A 21,724-nucleotide genomic window follows, 5' to 3' on the forward strand; every position below is an offset into this window, starting at 1 on the left:
CGGCTGCACCCCTGGGCGCTGGTGCTGGGCGGGCTGCTGTGCGCCGCCGCGGCGCCGCCGCGGAGCTACCCGCACAGCGCGGTGCTGGACGGGGCGGCCGCCTACCGCCTGCGCTGGGGCCGCCGCGGCAGCGCCCTCGCCTTCCGCCTGGAGGTGCGCACCCGCGGCTACGTGGGCTTCGGGCTGTCGGGCAGCGGCGGCATGGCCTCGGCCGACATCGTGGTGGGGGGCGTGCAGAGGGGCAAGCCCTACCTGCAGGTAAGGCCCGGCTCCCCGGCCCCGCCGCGGCCGGCCGGGCCCCCCCGGCCCCGCGTCGCGCCCCGCGTCCTCTTTGTCCTCCGGTGTCCCCCCTTCTTCACCTCTCTCCTGGCCCTCGCGACGCCCCCCTCTCTCTCTTGCTCCCCCCTGCTTCTTCCGAAGCCTCTTCTCTGCATCTCTCTGCCGCTTTCTGCCCGCTCTCTGGTCAGTCCCATTGTTCTCCGCTCTTTTCCCCTCGGAGGAGCGACTCCTTCTCTCCCTTCCAACCTTCCCTTTAAACTTCTACACTGGTTTCGTCAAAGGTGTCAGATTTCCTTCCTCTTTACCCAGAAAATGCAACAGCCTTTTTCTCTCTCCTTGGGCACTCTTTCCCTGCTGTCCCTCTGAGCTTAGATGTGAAGACAAAAGTGGAAAGCTCGGCGAGTCTCTTCCAGCATCGTGGAGCTCCTTTCCCTCATGGTGCTGTAGTTTACTCATGCAATTAACGATTAACTGAGCTTTATCATTCCGGTGCCGTCTGACCTTCCTCTTTCAAATCCCAACGGCATGAGGGCATGATCCCACTAAATCCCCAGGCTGCTAGCATCCTCAGCTGCTGCCGCCGCACAGTGTATATGCAGCTCCCATCATTTGCGTTCCTCCTCACCTGGAAGTATTTTGACTCTGTCCTTAAAAATGACTTCAGGAGTGTTTGGCTGACCAGGTCGAAACTGCAAGGGGAAGGGGCACGCACCCTCCTCCTCCCCTAAGTTAGATGGGCACAAGCCTGGGGGAAGCCCTTGGGGCCGAGGAAGTAGGGGCAGCATGTCCAGCTGGTCACCAAGAGGGCAGACAGGCCCAGCATGCCTGAATGACAACTTGTCGCCCTTACTAGCCTAAATAATAACTTTTAGGGAGTCAATTCAAGAGCTGAGTAATACCCAGCTGTTAGAGTACAGTTGAGGAGTTATCTTTTTCTTCTTCATCATGCTAGAGCTCGTTGATCTTTGAAGCTACTCCTTCAATTTTGAGAGTTTTTTTTTTCTTTTAAAGAATATGGAATCTTGCTAACATTTCAGCACAAGAAAACAAAACGCTTAATATTCTTCCTAGTRTTTATTTACTGAGATTTCATAGAATTAAACCTTTTTTAGAAAAAGGGAGCTTTTAATATAAATATTTCTTTTTTCTATTAGTTTACTACATGAAGTGCAGGCAAATATTTGTCTTATTTAAGTTCAAACCAATGATTTTCAGAATGTTTGTTTTTTTTCTCCATGTTTCAAAATGAAGATCATTTTTCAGAAAACCTCAGTCTAAATAAAACACTAATAATAAAAAACCCTATTCTAGTCATCTGGCAATGTAGCTCTTAGAGGCACAGAATGTAAGGCCTGCTGGAGCCTTACGTTTCAGAAGATACACCTATTAACCTTTAAAAGAAATCCAAGCCTTGTGTTTGGCTAATTCATAAATTCTGTTTGAGTAAAACAAGCCTTTTAGAAAGGCATCCAAACCTAATTTAAAGACATCCAGTGACTGAGAATCCATCACTTCCCGTGCATGGTGGTTTGTGGAAATGGCGGGTCTTTGCTATTTCTTCTTTCCAATATCAGTTTGTCTGGGCTCAGATTCTTACTATGCATTTTCTCTACTAGATTAAAAAGTCTGCTCCCCACCCTGTAGTTATTTATGTACTGTAATCAAGTCACTTCTCAGTTTTCTTTTGCATAAAATAAATAGACTGAGCTCTTTAAGTGTCCCACTGCAGGGCATTTTCCCCAGCACTCAAATCACTTTTGTGGCTCTTGTCAGCACCCCTTACAGGTTTTCAACATCYTTTAAAATGGATCGATCCATACAGAATTCCATTCTTCTTCCACAGATTTTATTTGTTGTCATCACACAATAAATTACAACTGAGATAAAAAGGGGATGGATCCTAGCAAGTGCCTCCTGTTACAGGACACCTAATCTTTTTTCCTGAAATTCTTATTTAACATATGAACATCTGCTAGGCCAAGTGCTATAAGTTATTTTATTGCACTCTCAAAGCAGGTAKTGCCCTGATGGAATACTACTGTTTGCTGCACTTGCTGACAACATATCATTTTCTCCATGTCTTTTTCTCCATCCCCATTTCTTCAGTTTTAGACAGCAAGGTTTCTTTTTAAACTGGGGTGAGGTCTTTTAAAAATGTTACTCTGTTAAGAGCAACAGTTGACAGAGTTAACAGAGTAACTTTTTTAAAAGACCTCACCCCAGTTTAAAAAGAAACAGAAAGAAAGGCCGAAAACAAAGAGGATGGAGTGAACCCTTTGGAAGAACAAAATTAATCCAAAGACTTTTTCTAGGCAGTCAGCTCAGATTGATATAAAAAGAATAACTCATTCTAGAATCCTATTTCAATTATATCTAATTCTTCCCTTGATTAGAGCCACAAATACAGATAATATTTTGAAAGCACTCTATTAAGTGTATATGATCTTTACAATATTCTTATTTAATAAGAATTTTTCATAGTGCCTTTGAAAGTGTATGGTTTTATGCTTAGCTATGCTCTATAAAATATGTACACCCTATAATGAAAGAACTTACTTTTCTTTTTGGTTTTAGAAGTATGTTTTTATTCCATGGTCATCAGCTGGAAAATGTTCATCGTGGTCAAAACTCTTAAAAAGATCATTTTTTGGTTTCTTTGAAAGTTTTGAGATGCTTGTTAGTGGCCTGATTTTCAGAAGTTGTTCTGAAACACCTTTATTGCCTTTCAAGTGGGCATTAAAAATTGCTAGTCTCTTGGGAGAATTTAGCCTCTTTTTTTCCCTCTTAAGTCCTCTGTCCTCCTTTAAATAGAAGTAGAAAGTGTTCTATGGAAGGAAGAGTCGTCTTCTGGGAGCAGACATGTAAATGTAGTTAGACTACTACCATCAATAAAGGTAAAAGCAGATACTCCTCAATCTGTGAAAGTGCTTTGAGGTAAAAGAAAATTTTCGGAGAAGAGAGAAAGCATTTCCTCCAGCATTTATTCTTCATCCTCTCACAGCAAGAAAATGCTATTCCCACCATTATCAGTCATGCTTTAAAAAAATGTGACAGCTCAAAGTCCTGGATATCTGACAGTAGTTTGTACTGTTTTTTAGGTGATTCCTGACCTTTGGTGTAATGAAGTATTCTGTTTGTTTTGCTTTGCTTTTCCATATTGAAGCTAAAAGGATGTCTAGCATATGAGCAAAGGCTAAAATGATTTGAAAGGCCGAATTTTAGTTCCCTCTAAGTATCTCAAGGTGAARGGTGTTTCTCTATGTCTCTCTATGCCATGTGAGAGAATAAAAAGAAAGAACCTTCATGGAGTACCAGAATAGCTTTTTAAAGAGCTTTTGAATGATTGGAGAATGATACATTTATTATCCTAATGTTTCAGGAGTTCAGTATTTGGAATGGAAATCTAGACATATTTTGGGAGGATGTAGAGTGCATGTGTAGCATGGATACATAGCATACTGTATTGCTCTGAGGGAGCCACCTTTACCATGCGGATGGAGAAGAAGAGGGAGTTCAGTGAGGAAATTATTCTGGAGTGTCACCAAGAGCCCTGTGGTGACACAGCTGCAGATTATGTGCGGTCTGGGTGAGGATGTTTGAGAAAAAGTAGAAGAACATACCAGCAAAGTCTGGCATTGGAAAGCTTGGGAGCTGCTTTTATCTCTACAAGTGTGTGTGTGGGGGGTGGACTTTGAAGAACAGTCCATACTTAGAAAAATGTTACCCTGCAATATTGTCATGGTCCCTTGCAGCATGTGTTACTCTCCATAAAAGTTCTTGGGACAGCTTTAGCTTTTGCATCTAGTTTTCCTCTTTTTCTACACATCCCTCTTTTGTGCTTATGAATTGACACAGCATGCATTTTCATGCTAGACTCAAGCTTTTTCCATGGTCTCCACCCCTGTCTGGAATTGTGCATCCCCACCCACAGCACGTAGCTGCTGAGAGCCCCATTTTGGAGAGAGTAATCTTCCTTGATGAATGCCTATTTTGTGCAAGTTATACAAGAGAGTTGCATTGTTTGAATCTTCTGTTGAACTTGCACAGAAATAGTCCTTATTCGGGGTGAATAGGGACTGTGTATCACTAAAAAGTACTTTATTATTCATTACAACCTTGCTTGTTAACTGTCACCCAAACTAAAGAATATCTGTTATCAAATGTATCCCATAGAGTTAGCTTAATTGCTCATAGGGAAGTACTTGGAATAGATTTTAAAGGACAGAAAACAGTGAGCATTCTCTGTACTTAACGATATTCTGCTTTTAAGTGCATTCATGGCAACAGCAACAAAAGAAGTGTTTAGAAAACAACTTGAAAGGCACCAGAAGGGAGATGCAAAGTGTGTGCCACACTGACATATCTCAGTTGGTGCTTTGTTGGAGGTATTTCATGTCTTTGGGCATTGTGGCAAAATCTCCAGATGACTAATGAGTCCCTCTTGGCTTCAGTGTGGGGCATAAAGAGACACTACCACGGACATCTCCGCTGGCTGGATGCTTTGTTTTTCTCTTTCAGAGGTACAATAGTTAGGACAAGGAAGCAACAACTGATGAACAAAAGATGAGAATATTTCTGTAGGTCTTCTATGTTGCAGGCTTTGGGGGGATTTTTTTGGTAAGGTTTTTTTTTTTTGGTAAGGTTTTTGTATTTCTGTTACTTTTCTTGTACTTAGGAATTCAGAAACACCAAGAAAATTCAATTTTCTTCCAGCTCCACAAAAATCAGTACCTCTCAACTTTCAGTGTTTCACACCTAGGAGAGGATGGGGATGTAACCACTTTCAGTGATGCAAAAGTTCTAAATAATGGGGGGATAATTTCACATAAACAAGGATCTTAGAAATAGGAGGAGGATAAGGGGAGATTTTCTTAGGCATATACAGGAATTTTCGGCATGAACATCATTGCTAATTGTGCTCCAAAATCCCTTGAAAACTGTTCCTCATAATTGAAGTAATTAAAGTAATTAAAACAAGAAAATAGATACTGTTTAAATGTGGCTCCTGTATAAGGAATGTTTCTTGTGATAAAGTACAGTTGTGAGATTGGATCATGAAGTATCTCCTAGTTACAGGTTTTCTTTCCCTTAAAACACATTGCTGCATGTTTTGTCTAGTCTGTTTTTGTTAGGATAGCCTTTAATCTAGCTCTGTAGCTTCTGATATAGCTAGAGGATAACCTTTTAAATGGATATTTATTCTTGATGCAAAGGCTCCAAGAGGTCCTTGGGACTCCACTGCAAAGTCATACTATCCACACCGAAAAGTGATGTCATATTTCAGCTTCTAACCCTAGTGCTTCTTATGCCTTTGAGTGATAAGCTGGAGAGCTCCCCACATGTCAGTGTTTTTCATTTGTATGTGCGGTAACTGGTATTTTTAAATCTCCCTGGAATGCCACAGAAACCAAGGGATTTCACTGTAGTTTCTGGGCTACCCTTGAAGCAGCCCCTGGCTGTATTTAACTAGGTATTAGAAATACACTAAAATGTATGCAAATGACTTACAGTTTGAATGAGGAAAAAGGTGTCTCTAAGTAAATAACTATGCTTCATATGTAAAAAGTACATAACCTTCTTTTGCAAAGAAAAAATATATACATGTACACACACTATTTATGTAAATACAGAAGTAGAAAATGTGTGTCTTTGTGGATTTGTATATATGTGCATTTAAAATACAGACACATCCACAATTATTTGGTACAAATAAAAATTTTCTGTCCTTATTAAAGTTAATAGTTTACCTGAAATAAATAAACCACATTTGCTGTAATGTAATTCAGTCAGTTTAACTGGAATTGTACCAGGAGGAGATACAATTTCTTGGAACTGTTCACATGAGTAAGATCTAGGCTTCTTAACAAGGAGTGAATCATTTCTTACTGATTTGGTGTTTAGCTTAAAAATATATATATATATATCAGTAAATCAATTATGAACAAACTGTTCATAAGCAGCAGCTGAACTCACTATTGTGCAACTACTTTAGGAACTTCTTGCAACTGCTTAATTGCTGTTACAATACTCTTTTCTTTGAAAATTTTTTCATTTGGGGCCAATCCCAAGATTGGGTCAGTCAGCTGGAATGATCTCAAGGTGTTTTTTATATGAGGCAGTGAGGCTTTCAGACTTCTACTTCATGTTAGTTTTCTGTAGGTTCTCTGCTTTTTAATAAAATAAGAGTATGATAAGATCTTTGCCTTAAACTCAAGCTGAAATTTATTTGAGGTTGAAAACAGTTTGGTTTGCTTATTTGTAAACTCATGTTCTGTTTACTTCTTGCCAAATAAAATGTGAAAACATCATTTTTTTGTGGTATTATCCAGTGTGTGCTGGAACCATGAGCAGTAGGATTTCATCTAAATTAAATGCAACAATAAAAAGGAGAAATGCTTTTTTTTTGGAAACCCAGAAGGACATAGCTTGGTGGAGTTTTCAAACAAAAGTTTTGGTCTGTTCTTTTCCATACCGTAGCAATTTATCTGTCCTGTTTATAAGAAGATAGATCTTCTGCTGCACCAAGTTTCATCTGGGTTATAGCTTCCCAATTCCTTTGCCAAACTTGTCTTCAGCCCTGGTCTTTGACACAAGTTTGGGTAGTTTGGGGTTATTCAGAACTGCATGAGTTGGCCGTGGCCATAGGCCAGGACTAGTTGCAACACAGCTTGTTTTTCCCTCCCGTTTCCCATTGCTGGCTCGTCCCTTCGCACTCTCGTAACTGCTCAGTTGGTGCTGGAACGAGAGCAATCCCCAGGTTAGAGCCAGGCAGGATTTGTAAATCCTGGAGGCAGATCTTTGCTCACAAGTCAAGCCTGCCAAGCAAATGCTGCATGGGGCCTCAGTTTGAGAGTTATTTTATGCTCCTTGAGGTTGAAAGGTGCTGCATATAATTTAGCATAGGAAACGGGTATCATAAACAAAACAGTCTTGTACATTGTTAAGGTTCGGGGAGGGAGCTCCATAGACACCTGTTCGAGTATGTGATRACAGCTAGTAACATTTTTTTTGGTCAGGGTTCCTTGTGCAGCTGTGCTTATGTTCTTGAAGGATAAAACAGCCTATTTGCATCTTTTTTTACAGCCATAAGAAATTATTCTCCCTGATGGTTTATATAGCAGCAATCAGAAACCATATATGCTGCAAAACATTTTTTAAGAGAGAGAGAGGTTAATAGGATTTGAAAAACAATGTAACATCGTTGGTTTCACTTGTGGTGAAGAACATAAAAGAGCTTGTATAATCAGAAAGATTTTTCATTTTCCATATGTTGTTTAACTTCTAGCTAGCATAAGGAACAAGATATCTAATTTTTTGACTGATGGCACAAATTAGCCTGGAGCATAAAATACGAGCTTATGCAATATAATCAAAGAGAGTGCAGGAACTTTAAATGTGTTACGTTTCAAATGTAAACAGTTTATATAGTCAAATGCTCAAATAAAAATAAAATTTTTGCTATTACGTAGCATGACAAATAGCACTTCCAAAACTTTGTAAGTTTTAAACATCTATTATTTAAATAACCAAAATAAGATTTTCATACTAGAAAAATATAGAGTCTGTTTCACCCTTATCTTCTGTTTCTGCAACTGCTTACGCTTCTGTAAAGTTAATGTAAAACTTCAGCAACTTTGTTTTGCTTTTAAGTATAATATATACTTTTGTGTGTACAAGAAGCTGAAGAATCCGGTTTCAAGTGCTGAATCAGTAAATTAATTCATATTTTTCTGGTTTGTGCAGACTCTTTCAGAAATTYGGTCTTAAGGGTTTGATGATTATCACAGATCTATGCTGGAGCTCCATGAAATTCCAAACAACTTGGATCAGTATAATCTTTCTTACAAAAGACACAGGTTTTCACAATAACTATATGGGGTGGCAAAACCAAATCTATGTGAAAGCAGCCACAGCATTAGAGCCTTTTCCTATCCAGTAAGAAGAAGAAACTATTCTAATAGGAGGCACATTTAAGCCCATCCATGATAGATATTGAAGCACTGTAATTCTGTTGATGCAYGTCACACTCCATTCTCAACAAAATTAAATCTGTGAAACTTGTAAATTGAGATGAGTTCTGTGTTATGAGAGTAGATTCCAGGGAGAATTTGGAACCATATTTAGATATCCAAATTTCAGCTGAAGTCCCTGTACTTAATGTTTCCTGTCTGACACCTGGTGGATCCATCCTCTCTGCCATTCTTTGGCCTTCTAAGTTACTTTTCAAAGGCCTCCAGAGGTACCCAGCTTTCTCTTTGATTAGGCACAAAGATTTAAGTGGAATGTAGGCAGCCCAAATATGGCATTTTGACTGGATTTCTACTATAGAAACAGGACTTTAATTTCTTCTTATTTTTCCACTCTGAAAGGAAGCATCTCTAGATCTGTTTTTAAGGTTTGTGATACCACCTTCCCAAATTGCAAGGGCCTTTACTAAATATGTTAAAAGAAAATAAGCCAAAGGATATGTGTCCTCCATGTTAATGCCTGAGCAGATTTGTTTAATAGATAATGGGCTTTACACCGGCCTTGTTTGTTAAGTATGAGACTAGCTGATTGGAACGCCCGGCCACCTTTTTTCTTTACCAAAATACTGCTGAAAGGATGTGGCACAGCAACTTGTCAGTGCCTTCGTTGTTGAGAACCTCCTTTTGTTCATTAGCCTTTGTACACAGACACTGTACCTTAAAGGCTCTTAAGCTATGATGTCTGCACAGTTTGACTTAAAATCCACTGCTTGAAACTGAAAGACATCAGTATGTTTCCCTGACATTATGGCCTTATTTTCTTTTCAAACTGCTAAACAAACCATTTTCATGTCAGAAGTTGAGCAATCAAATTCTGAGCTGGTCAGAAATTTTCCTGTCATTTGATTTGATTTTTGTGATGAACATCTGGATAATTTTCAGCAGAAGTAATAAAAATAGTAATAGAGGCAGTTCGTAACTCTGAAGTAGCTCCTGTCAAACACACTCACACTTGATTCTTCTAGTGGAGTGCCCTTGCACTCAGTGGAGTTGGGATTTGGGGAACATTCTCCACACCCTGGTATTCAAGGGATGTGTCAAGGTGGAACATATCAGGCAGCGAGTGTAAGCAGAGACTGTGAATTCATTACTTCACAGAAGTTTTCACATGGGACAGATTAATGTTAGTCATTCAGATTAACATCTACCCACAAAATACATTGAGGTGAGTCATCAGAAGTAGATGCCGCTCGAAGCTGGCGTTATGGCTTGGCGAGCACCCCATGCTCTCCCCGCCTGAGCCTTTCTTTTCCAGGGGCTTCCCACAGCTCCAGGCACTGGGATGGGCCACAGTGGTAGCACCTTTGGAGCAGCATTCGCTTGTCAATACAAAATGAGCCCCTCATGGTAGATCAGATCTGTGACCTTTCTTCGACTGTCATCCATACAAATGAAATAATTATGCTGACACTGATGTTATTGAGGCACATCTGAGCTAATACCTTAATTATACAACTTCTTGAGTTATTTTTGCATTCTCCCTGCAGGTTCCTAGAAGTCAGAGCTATAGCACAAGCGATTTTTTTGTACAGTTATGTCCTCTAGAGTTGTTAAGAAATGATACAGTTCTACCAGAAAAATATTTGCAGTGTAGACCAAACTCATAGACACCTAACTTTGCCTCACATTTCTGAAGTTTCCTTCACAGCCATTTCAGGCAAAGACTTTCAATCTATTTCAATGTGGAACTATTCTGGAAAAGCTATTCTTAAATTTCTATTCCTGAATAATTTAATTCAATGTGTGGTTGCTTATTCTAATACAAAGAGTGCCTTCTTCCAATTTAATGTAACATTTCAGCAAAGCTATCACGCTTAGATAAAAGTTGATTGTTCACAAGGTTACATTTCTAGTCCAGGCAAGCCCTCACTATTTTTTAGACGAAAGCAGAGATTCTGGAGAGAAATATTTTCAAAGCAGGGATAGTGCTGCATATAGGTATACACTGTCTGTTTCCAAGCTCTGATGTAGGAGTAAAGGGGGTTTCCATCACTTTGATCCCATAAAATATCYGTCTTCAAGAACTAGCCAAGAACAGGTCCATTATTTCCATCTGGAAAAGCAAATCCAAAATTCTTTCTCTAAACAAACATAGCCCATCAGTTTCCTTTCTTTCAGCATATAACTGCAGGTCCCAGGCCTCTCTTTTTCTCCTTGTTGATGATCATGTTTCCACATGTGTATTCTTTCACATATGTATTCATTCACCCATAGTCATGAAAAGTGATGACAGGAAAAGAATGATTCTTTTCAGTACCTTTCAAAAATTTTGAAATTTAGGTTTTTTCTAGGACAGAGAAAATCCAAAACCTCTCTGTAGTTTATTTTCATTCTGTTAAAAATGGCCAGCTTTTTACTCTTTTCTTCCTGGAAAGCGCATCCTCACTGAGACATGATTTTATAAAAATGTTCATCTAAGGTAATATACCTTAATGAAATGTTTAGGCATACGGTTATTCATGCATGTATAAAAGGCTGATCAGCTTGTGAATGCTGACTCGTGTGCACACGGTCTCTTGTACACACACAAAAATTTCAGGGGTGGGATTAAGTTTAAGACTAGGATTAAAGCTCCTAAGTGATCCTTTAGTGAGTTAGAAAGGAATCAGCTAGCTAATTTAACAGCATCAAAATACTTGGACATAAGATTTTACAAGTTTACAGCCTTATCTCCACTTTGACAAAAGGATGTGAAAACTGCAAATCTCTGTAAAAATAAATGAAGGTCTAAATATCTTCAAAAGCAAATGCCTTCAAGAAAGAGCAGGCATTGCATTATTTTGCTGAGAAAGCTGCATGATTAATGGTGTCTGCCTGTAAGCTGTTGGGCATCAGAAAGAGCTCTACTAGTTGAAAAAAAAAAAAATCTCTTGACAAAATTGTTTGACACCAGAGAGGAAGGTCATGTATTCTGGGAAAGGGAGATGTTTCTCTAACCGAGGGCCAGATGCTCTCCTCTAGGGTTCAGTGCATAGCACAGCCCCCCAGCCCTACCTCCCCTGTCCCAAAGTGGGCAGAGAGAGCTTAAAATTTAAAAATGGGTGGCCGAAGCCTTGCATTCAGGCCGGCGGCAGGAGCAGGCAGTGTCCGGCAGAGAGTGGGGCGCAGCCAGGCCGCAGCTGCCCGTGGCGCTGTGGAATTCAGGGGTGAGGAGGTTAATGACGGCACGGCACTGGAGCAGCTTCTGCTTTATACGATACTCCTGCTAAACTGGAGACTGGGGTCATCTGTCTTTAACTGAAAAAAAGAAAAAAGATTTAAAAAAAAAGAAAAAAGAAAAAGCTCAAAGCAGCAAATAAACACCAAAACACTTCAGGGACTTTTTGTATGAACAGGGCTTTTTTTTTTTATACCAGTTAACTGTAGCATTTCTGGTTCCTGTAGTTTTTAATTAATTGAAGTGTTATTTTTTTTGTGGGAAAAAGAGGTAAATACAGTTGGGAAAGATGGAATGACAATACTGTTGATGTGAATATTTTAAGTGAAATTCATTCTAATTTCCCCTGAAATTCCTGACATCCCAGTTGCAATAAATTAGGCTTATTGATTCTTGGGTATGCCTTTTATTTTTGTAGTTTTGTACAAGTAGGGTAGTTTATCAAGGAGACTTGCTTACTGAACATTTTTAGTCAGAAAACTGTTAAGTATCACTACAAAATTATTATCTGAGACAAAACTGTGATGCTTCAATGTTTTACATAAAGATCTGTTTTAAGGGTTAGGTATTTGACATAAAGTTGTATTTTTAAATAATATATTAGCTTTTAATAATKCTCCCCCTTTTATTTTCAACAGGATTATTTTACAGATGAAAACAGAGTACTAAAAAAGGACCCTCAACAGGATTACCATCTGGAATATGCCATGGAAAATAGCACACATACAATATTGGCTTTTAGCAGAGAACTGCACACTTGTGATACAAATGATAAGAGTATAACGGTAAGATGCGCTGCCTATATAGAGAGAGATCAAGTAATTAAGATAGGCCAAGAGCATATGTGAATATGAAGCAGGTTATTAAAATCTTCTCATGTTAGTAAAAGGAAAGAATTACATAAATTCAGCTAGAAAATGTGTTTATCCAGCTCCCAATACGCTTTCCAAAACCTCAATTTTTCAACTTAAATTAGCCAGGAAAAATACTTTTATTTATTTTATTAGGTATGGACTGTTACATTTTGGTTTCAGCTTCTTTTATTTCTCTAATTTAGTGCATAACGTTCTCTAATTTCTAAGGCACCGTATGAAGACGGTATTGAAACAGGGTACCCCATCAGGTCCTACATCCCACAGTTACAGACAATCATTCAAGAGATGCCAACTTCAGAAACACTGTTCAAGTCTTACACGAACTTGTAATTGATCTCAAAGCTAGGCTTTTAAAAAAGTTTAGAGTATGGTATTAAATTGTRTTTTGTGGCTTTATTTCTGTATTAAAAATTAAAAAGCCAAAGAGTGTGATGATAAATATTCACTTTTCATGGTAAATTCTTTTGTTGTCCTAGTGGCAGCTGTACTCTTTCCTAAGCACAATTTTAAATTATATGAAGTTGATGACTTTCGTATTGGACCTAACAGAGATTTGCAACAATTTGTATGCCTTGGATTTTTTTACTTCTGATTTTGGAAGCATTGCTGTAATAGTTTAATGCTATTTTAATTATCTGTATTTTCATAATTTGTGCAATAATAACAACATGAGGAGCTGAAAGATACATGAAGCAAATCCACAGCTGTATAAACTGCCAGAACTCCAGGCAGTCAATGGATCTGTGATTTTTGCACCTGCTCCAAATTGTCTCAGTATAACTTAACGTTCTGGGACCCTTTGCTATTTTTTAGAATATTTTGTCTCAAGGGTGGTTATTGCATTCTGAGAATAGGTTACAGAGAGTTAGTCTGCACTGTGGCTGTAGACAGATTTTTTAAGATGTAAATCTGTTCTTGTAATTTAATGTCTATCTTCCCTACCATATAGGGGACAACAATTCACAGAAGGTATTCAGATTTTACACAGTTGAGCCTGGAAATTGTTTTGGGTGGATAGTTTCCAACTGCTGGCCAAATGAGTGACACCTCTAGAAAAATTCATTTTGTGTTTAGTTGGTTATCTTTTTATGAATCTTTTCTGCTATTTGCAGATAGGATTCAAGTTTGCTACATCAATGGAAGGAACCTCTCAGAGAGCGATTCAGCTTCTCTAGATCTAGAGTGAAACCTATGAGTATAAAACATGATCAAGAGGAGTCAAAGCAGAAGCATGAGGGTTAATTTTAAAGACAAAATTGTGTCAGTAGATGTTTTCTCATCTAGTATGAATTGTCATTGTTCAAATACAGTAACACCTAAGTCTTATCTATTTCAGCAGTTATATGAAGCGTACTGTGAGGAAGACGTTCTTCCTATTCCTTCTGATTTTCTTTTTCTTTTTCTTTTTCTTTTTTTTTTAAGGAGAGCACAGTACGGGTAATATGGGCCTATCACCACAAAGACATGGGAGAGGCAGGTCAAAATTACCATGGGTCTAACCGTGGTTCAAAGAGTCTACGTTTACTGAATCCCGAGAAAGCAGAAATTTCATCTGCCTCTTTGCCATACTTTGACCTGACAAACAAAGACGTAAGTTACTTTGGGTTTGGGGTTTAGGTGGAGATAGGGATGAGGTGGCAACGAGACTTCTTGGCTTAAGCAAAAGGGCAATGCAACTTTTATAATTGTAATTTCTTTCCCTTTTTATTAAGACAGGTGCCTATACCAGACAAAGATACAACATATTGGTGCCAAATGTTTAAGATTCCTGTACGACATGAAAAGCATCATGTGACAAAGGTGAGTGGTTCAGACTGTGAAAAATCCCATTCATGTTTTTACGCTTAGAAGAGTTCAGATGATAACAATTTCTCTTCAAATCAATTTTTGTGCTTTCAAAACTTGCTTCCCTACTTACTGGAGTAAAAGCAAGACCTCTTGAATGTTTTCACAAGAACGGATGAAGGGGATGTGTATGTGTCACAGAGACTGATTCTGGCATGCCCTAACAACTGGCACGCAGGGTGACAGAGGGCCTGCCTTTCTCTTCTCCTACATCCTCCCTCCCTTAAGAAAACGAGGTTGAAAATTATTTCTAACCATAAAAAAATTTGGCAAAGCCTGTGCAAAATTTTTCAAAAGCATGTTCCATCAAGTTTCTACTTTTATATAAGAATGTCATCAATTTCTTTTAAAGTGGAGTACTTTTAGATTCAAAAAACTAAATGGAAAAGTTTGTTAAAATATAGGGCCAGATCCTTTTATTTGATTTCAGTCACCTCTTTTTCAATGTGAAGCTATGCCATGTTACATCATGTGAAAACAGACTTCATCATCTTTGACTGTGTACAATCCAAATATTATGAAAAAAAGCTGTCATTATGGATGAGGTATTTTAGTTAGAAATTAATGAAAATGTATAAAGTTTTATACACGTTTCAGAGAGATCCAAACTGATTTCAAAACTCACATCCATAAACATTTCCTGTAATACATCTTCTAATTTTTCTTTCTATTTGGAACTGAAAGCTTAAGAGTGCTGCGAGAAAGATAGGTCTCACATTCCTTCCAAGAAGCAATATATATAAGATGTCATAAAAGAACACCTTCTTACTGTTATTCTAGGCTGCTTAAGATAGCACAGTGATACAGCTAGTTAAAATAAATATCCAAGCATTCAGGTACTTTTGCTAGTCATTCATCATTAATTGAGTGGCTTATAAACAGTAGCCTTAAAATCATTGCATGTATATCAATAAACATCAAAAAAACAGAGCAAAAGGTTATTTCAGACTTGCAGGGAAAACATGAAGAAAAAGAAAAAATGGGGCTGGTTAAGAGGCTGATTCTGAAGCTAGTACTTGTTGACCCTAGTGGAATTAATTATATGGACAAGGCTATTGAATCAGGCCCCTCATTTTTATTTTTCTTTGATTCCATTAATACTTTTAAGTATACAGTTTTATTCCATTTTGAATTACTGTCATTCATATTTCTCCAATGAATTCAATAAGATTGCAAATTTAAAATAAGAGAACTTAACACATGATCTCCACTGTATGTATGAGAAATGTATATAATTATTCTGAAATATTGTGGGTTTCAGTACTTTATCAGAATGAAGAATTGTGAGGTCCAAATTTTTTCCTTCAGGTACTTAGTCGTTAAACACACGTGAATTTTATGACAGCTAGTTTCACAGATGTCTGCGAAAAACAGAATTTGCCTGTAATATAATATATTTGTTAAGATTCCTAGCTTTCTGCTTTCAAGCAAGAGAGCTTCAGAATCATGCTTTCCATGTTAAATTTGGTAGAAGTTCGTATAGGCTGTTCTGCAAAAAAGCTGTCTGGAACTATTTATTATTTATATTTACTAAATTTATCTGAAATACTTTAAATATGTTTTGCCTGACAGCACACACAGTTATTTAAAAAGATAACTTGTATTCAGTTGAAGCTAAAAAATTGTTTTCTTTCAGAAATGCATTGATTAATTTTTCAGAAAAGTTTCATATTCTTTATTTTTACTATGATGTATAAAGAATATTATAATTTTAGAAATCACATTTTGGGGGCTGCAATTTATTTGCTTATTATTAACCATTAAAATTAGAATGGCATTCCTAGATTTTCCAGCTTCAGAAAAGTAAACAAATTTCATATTGCTTTTTCTTTTCTAACTTAAAAAATGGTTAGAGAGAGAAAAATGTTTTCAGAAAGAGTGAAGAATTACTGTAGAAATACTTCATTAGCATTTCTTTCTGGGGTACAGCTTAAATTTTCATATATGTAATTTTATAGCTGACGCACACAGGTTTGTTTTGGAAATGTGTCTATGCATTCTTGCAGACCTATTAAATATTTCCTAAAGCTTACTGACACACAGATGATTGGGCTTATGAGTACTCAAAAGGACATCAGTCATGCAAACAAAGATTAAATTTGACAAAGAGAAAGACAGATGAATTATGTGCCCTGATCAAACTGATCGTGTTAAATACCTATGTAGATGTTGATTCATGATTCACGATTCTTCTGTAGTACAAATTTCATACAACCTATGCACCCCATTTTTACAGACAGAAAAAAAAAAAGAGTTAATAGAATGGTACAAATTCATCCGTGGTATAATTCAATCTACATAAGTAGTGTACATGTGAGCATTTCTGCACTTCTTCATGATTTTGTGAAACACTTAAGTGGAGTTTGACTCCAGTTGGACAAGATGTGCCACCAACAACATGGAACTGTGCACTTAGATGTGCACGTGTGCCTGCTGATGGTTTGGAGTCTTGAATACCTGCAACAACCACAAGTAAATGAGAATTTTTTTCATATTGTTCAGCTGTTTTCTGTTTTTGCTTTCTTCTGGAAAATTGCTCTAATCATTCTATAGTGATTTTTTTTTTAAACATCAGTTTACTCAGGAAAGCACAATATTTTCATGAAGGAAAATGTCTAAGAAAAAAATAGACCTAGCAGTGAAGGTAGAAGCCAAGACACTTAATCATCTCTAGTTAACAAATGCCAGATTCTGAATTCAGATTCTAAATTAAAAATGATTTTTTAGTTTCAAGTTCACACTTTTTAAAAATAACTTCACATTATTTTTAAGAAGAGTAACTATACATGCTGTCAGGCAAAACATATTCAAAGCATTTACAAACATACTCAGTAAATATAAGCTCACATGAGCAACCTATTGATTTGAAGTGAATCGAAGTGCTTTTTTGGGTAAGGACTCAAAGGACTGTGTTTTTCTGTTAGCACAATATAATGAAATAACTGGCGTAAAAGATATCAAAATCATTGGAAGGTAAATTATGTAAGATCTTATGTCTTTTCCTTCTCTTTACATAATATTTATGTTACTTTCCAAGAACCTCAGGTGATGAAAATCAGCATAGTTTCATTGACTGTTCTTGAGCAAGCAGCACTACATGATATGTAAATTATGCAATAGATAAGACTGTAATCTTGCATTCATATCAGGTGGAATAAGGACATGGATAAGTAACTTCTTCTTGTGCTGCATTTACCAGTGGAGAACAGCGCTTCAGTATGATAATGGGGCACTCAGTCAGGGTTAAGATTTTTCTTTTTAATCTTCCTTTGTTTTATATATCTTGCAACATCTTTCCTAGGGAAGAGATCGTGTCTTCCTACATGTCTCTACAATGCTAAGATTTCTTATGCCTCTGGGAACTCCTGGAGAAATAACAAATAAAACTATTTCTAATAATAATGTGCCTGCTAAGAAATAAAACAAAATGATTTTTCAGTAGCTGGACGTAATAGTGATAGAGTTGTTCAAACTGCAGCCAAGCACTGGGCTATTTTTGTGACTCTGACAGAATACATTACTCCTCGGCTTCAAGCTATCCACTTGGCTAAGCAGTGGCTACTTCAAAATTTTTTAAACTTCTAAAGGTTTTCCCTCTCACTGCGTGTTTTTTTGTTAGCAGAACCAAATAGCAGGGTAATAGGCTGATTTTAAAAATGACAATAGGTAGAACAGAGGAAAGGGATCGCTTGAAGGTAGCAGGCAACTCTCTTATGTCAGTCAGCTTGCAGGATGGCTGTGTGGTGGTCCTGCAACCCCAGACCCTGACTGCCCTTCATATGGGAGAACACTCATTACCGCCTGTCTGCAAAATGGGCATTTGCCAGTTTTGCTGCTTTGAGCTTCAGGCTGTGTTGTATGCTTAGGGCTTACTACCACATGTACAGTATGATTTTATTTTTCTTGAATACAGAAGTTAGCCCTGAGTTTTCTCAGAAGTAGCTTTCTTTTAGAAAAAAAAAAAGCATTCCATTTACTATCCCAGACTTTCTGGAACTGGGTTTAAGGTTATTTCTTGCTAAGATTTTTGTAGTGCACTGTAAATATCATTCCTCTGACTGGTCGTGCTTGTGCCTCTTCATCACGTCACTAAAGAAAGTTTTCCTGCTTCACTGAATGCACCTGGAGAAGGACCTCTACTCCAGGAGGACTTCTCAGAGCTGCTGGTAAGGCAGACACTCAGGCATGTCCATGCACCACCCTCTTCATGAAAGGCTTTCTGTTTCCCTGCATAAGCCACACTGAGGGCAGCTCCTGTGGGTGTGGATAAGCCTGACAGATGGGCAGTCAGTGTGATGCCGGGGCTGGGAGAGACTTGGACGGTGAGAGGTACTTACAGAAAAGAGCACATATTGAAAAGACCTATCTGTGCAGCACTTTCAGTCTTGTAAATCTTTCATTTTTAATGTCTCTTTATTTTGTCTCTTTCAGTTTAAAAAAATTATTCAGTGGCAGCACACTGGGGCTTCTGAAGTCCTTTAATTAATTAATCAAGATGTCTGGTTTTCATGATTTTCAGTGTGCATGCATGTGTGTGTGTGTTGACACAAGGTCTTTCTACTTTAACTTGTAAGATTATGATTGKTTTTTTTTCTGCTTATTTGCTGATTTTATTTTTTTCTTTCCATGAGCTGGCATCATGCAGATGTTTACCAATGTCATGAAAGTGAAAGTTTGTTTCACATTCATGAGAAATACTTTTCCCCAAAGCTGTATTTTCAAAGTTTGATTTTACTTCTCTCTGCTCTTTCCACCTGTGGTTCTGCAGATACAGCTTTTTTATTACTGTTTTCAGCTTATTTTTCAATACTGCATGTCTTCCATTTGTTTAATTTAATTGGATTGCTTATAAATATAACTGCCTCTGCCAAAGAGTCACTACTCTGGCTTTACATTAACCTCTGGTCTCCCATGTGCACCACTGTTTTTCTGCTGCAGTCAGAAAACTTAAAGTATTTCCTCCACTGTCTCTAGATTTTCTCTAAATTTTCTATACCTGTGTTCAACCACTACACCTGGCAAATTGTTTAATGCTGTGGGTACACTTCTGAAAATTTGCAGTAGTTATTGGTGGAGGAATGGTATGTATATTTTACATGCCAGACATGCCATAATCAATTTGTATGAAGTTTTTCAGCTTTAGTGTGTAGCATGACCATGCTAGTTTCAACACACCATCCATTTTTTCTCTTACTTTCTTAGCCTTTTTGCAATGTACTTTGTTTACCTTAGGGGAAGTAGTTCCCTAGGCTTGAGTAGTAATAATCCCATAGACAAAAGCATGTCTGATATTGAATTTCACTATAAAGAACAGAAAAAACAGTCTATATAAAATAAAAAATACAACAGAGAGAGTAGTAGAGTCATTCATCTATATGTACCTGTATTTTCTTTAAGAGTTACTCATGTTCATATAGTTCTGAACTTTCTGGGTTTTATTTTGAAACTAGAAGCAGAGTTGGAGAAATACTGGCAGAAAGGTTGTGGTATAGCTGTGCTCAAGAGCATAAAGTACTTCAAATTCTGTAAGAGAACATCTTAATGGGAAGCTCAATTTTAGAGGCCATTCAGAGGTGGAGAGGAGGACAGTAGATTGCATTTTGTAAGTACTTAAACTTTTGGATGTCTGTATAAAGCACTCTTTTCATGTGTGTTTTTTGAACCTGCTTATGAGTACGGAGCAAACAGGTTAACCACTGATGAACTGGGAAGAAGCCCTGTGTTGGGGATTAGGTTTATGTGGTCAAAATTAAGTATATATTTAGTACTCCTCATGCATACTAAATTAAACCCAGACAACATGTTAAAGATGGTAAATTTCCAACCATGAAGATGGGCTGTCTCTCATCTAACTTGAATTATTTCCAAGTCTGAGCTAGCCATTTAAATGACATCAATAGACAGTGGCAAAAAATAGGTACTTTCAAATAGTGATTTATATCATCCTAGAATAGGTGTCTAGAATACATGAGTTCAAACATTCCTGGTATGGATCAGTCTTTCTCCATCGTCTGAAGAAAGAAACTAGAGCGCTAGCCCGGAATAGATATGTGACTCTCAGTAAAAAAAACTTAATTGTTTAGCATTAGCTGCAAAGTGTTACATTGGACATATTTTTATAAAAGCACCAAAGTTTCCATTGTCGATCTCATTAGAAAAGGGAGCCTCTTTTCAATTAAAGAATGGCCTGTATTAGAGGGCACCAGCAGCTGCAAGTTAATCTTCATGTTCAGTTTCAGAGCAATCTCTGATAAGGAAGCATAAACTCCAAAAAAACTTGTTGCCAAGGGTAACTCTGTTTTTGACAGTGAAATGCTTTAGTAATACTAAAGACCCCAGTGTGAAAATACAAAGGGACCCCAGTTTAAGGGACTGATTGATTGAAAGCCAGAATAATAAGGGCAGCTTGTAACCGTCAGTACCTAAATGAGGGCACTGATTTTTAACTTGAGTGATACCAGACAGTAACTGCTTGTTATTCTCTGGCTTGAACTTTCACGTTTTGCTAAATGTGATAACTCTGGCAAATTGCATCATGCAGCCTGAAACAAACAAATGTTCTGTATTTTAGTGTATGTTCCCCTGCAAAACAATTTCAGCCTTAGTAAATTAGATTGGGAACTAAATGATCATCATACGCTGCAGAGCTTGCAAGCTATCTGCCCTTTGATCTGGTGGGCTGTCTCTTCATTGCAAGCCTGAATAGGCCTATTAGGTTTTGCAGTGTTAAAGAATCATATAACTGAACTGGCTGGAAATTCAAAATTTCCCAGGCAACTCTCTCAGGAAATAAGAGAAATACTGTCCTCTCTCATATCCTGCTAAATTATTTCATATGCAAGGTATATGCATACCTAAGACTCTGTGATCAAAGATTAAAGTATGTATGACCGCAGATTTTACTGTCACACCAAACTTTGTATTTCTTAGTGGAAGATATTCTTATTCTTTGGTAGTCTTCCTTGATTTCTCTTGTATATTTTACAGTAAGAAAACTTAAAGTATGCAGCTTTTGCTGCATTAATTATTCCATGTTTAGTATGCAAAAATAATCTACTCCATTTCTGTCAACAGCAAACTTGAGCATCTAGTTAATTTACTCCAGTTTCTTTGATTTTCTTTTTTTAATTAAAACAACATCCATCCATTATGGCAATGTATTGACAGCATATAGTTGGAAAACATGCATTTTATGGTATTTTGTGGTTAAGTGAAAGTCTTAAGTTATGTACGTTCTGGTTACATGTAAGTGTTAAGTGAAAGGAGCCTTAACTTAAAATAYGACTTGAAATTGAGCATGGAGAGGGTATGACTCTTGTGAAGCTCTCTGAGATTCCTCCCCCAATTCTGAGATCTTTATGAGCTGATCATCAGTATAGGATTGCTATTATGACTCTGTTTCATCTTCTACCATATCTTTTTTGTTTTTACTTCTTCATCCTTAGCTATGTGTATGGTTTTAAAATAAGGTTGTAACTAGCTAGTGTGCTGAGAACATATGAAAATCCTGCCTGGGAATTGTCTGCAGTCAATCTATCCAC

General features: G+C 37.6%; 1 protein-coding gene across 1 annotated transcript in view; it reads left to right on the forward strand.

Moving 5' to 3' along the window:
• Positions 1–21,724, forward strand: part of MOXD1 (monooxygenase DBH like 1) — a gene marked incomplete at its 5' end in the record, with an annotated part of 50,369 nt that continues 28,645 nt past the window's right edge. Inside the window, 4 exons of the mRNA XM_026072810.1 lie at positions 1–258; positions 12,102–12,248; positions 13,761–13,928; positions 14,055–14,138. Coding sequence (XP_025928595.1) covers positions 1–258; positions 12,102–12,248; positions 13,761–13,928; positions 14,055–14,138 — 657 coding nt within the window. The remainder of the gene's footprint in view (positions 259–12,101; positions 12,249–13,760; positions 13,929–14,054; positions 14,139–21,724) is intronic.

The sequence above is a fragment of the Apteryx rowi genome, unplaced genomic scaffold, assembly GCF_003343035.1.
Source record: "Apteryx rowi isolate R43461 unplaced genomic scaffold, aptRow1 scaffold_351, whole genome shotgun sequence".
In the NCBI taxonomy this organism is placed as follows: domain Eukaryota; kingdom Metazoa; phylum Chordata; class Aves; order Apterygiformes; family Apterygidae; genus Apteryx; species Apteryx rowi.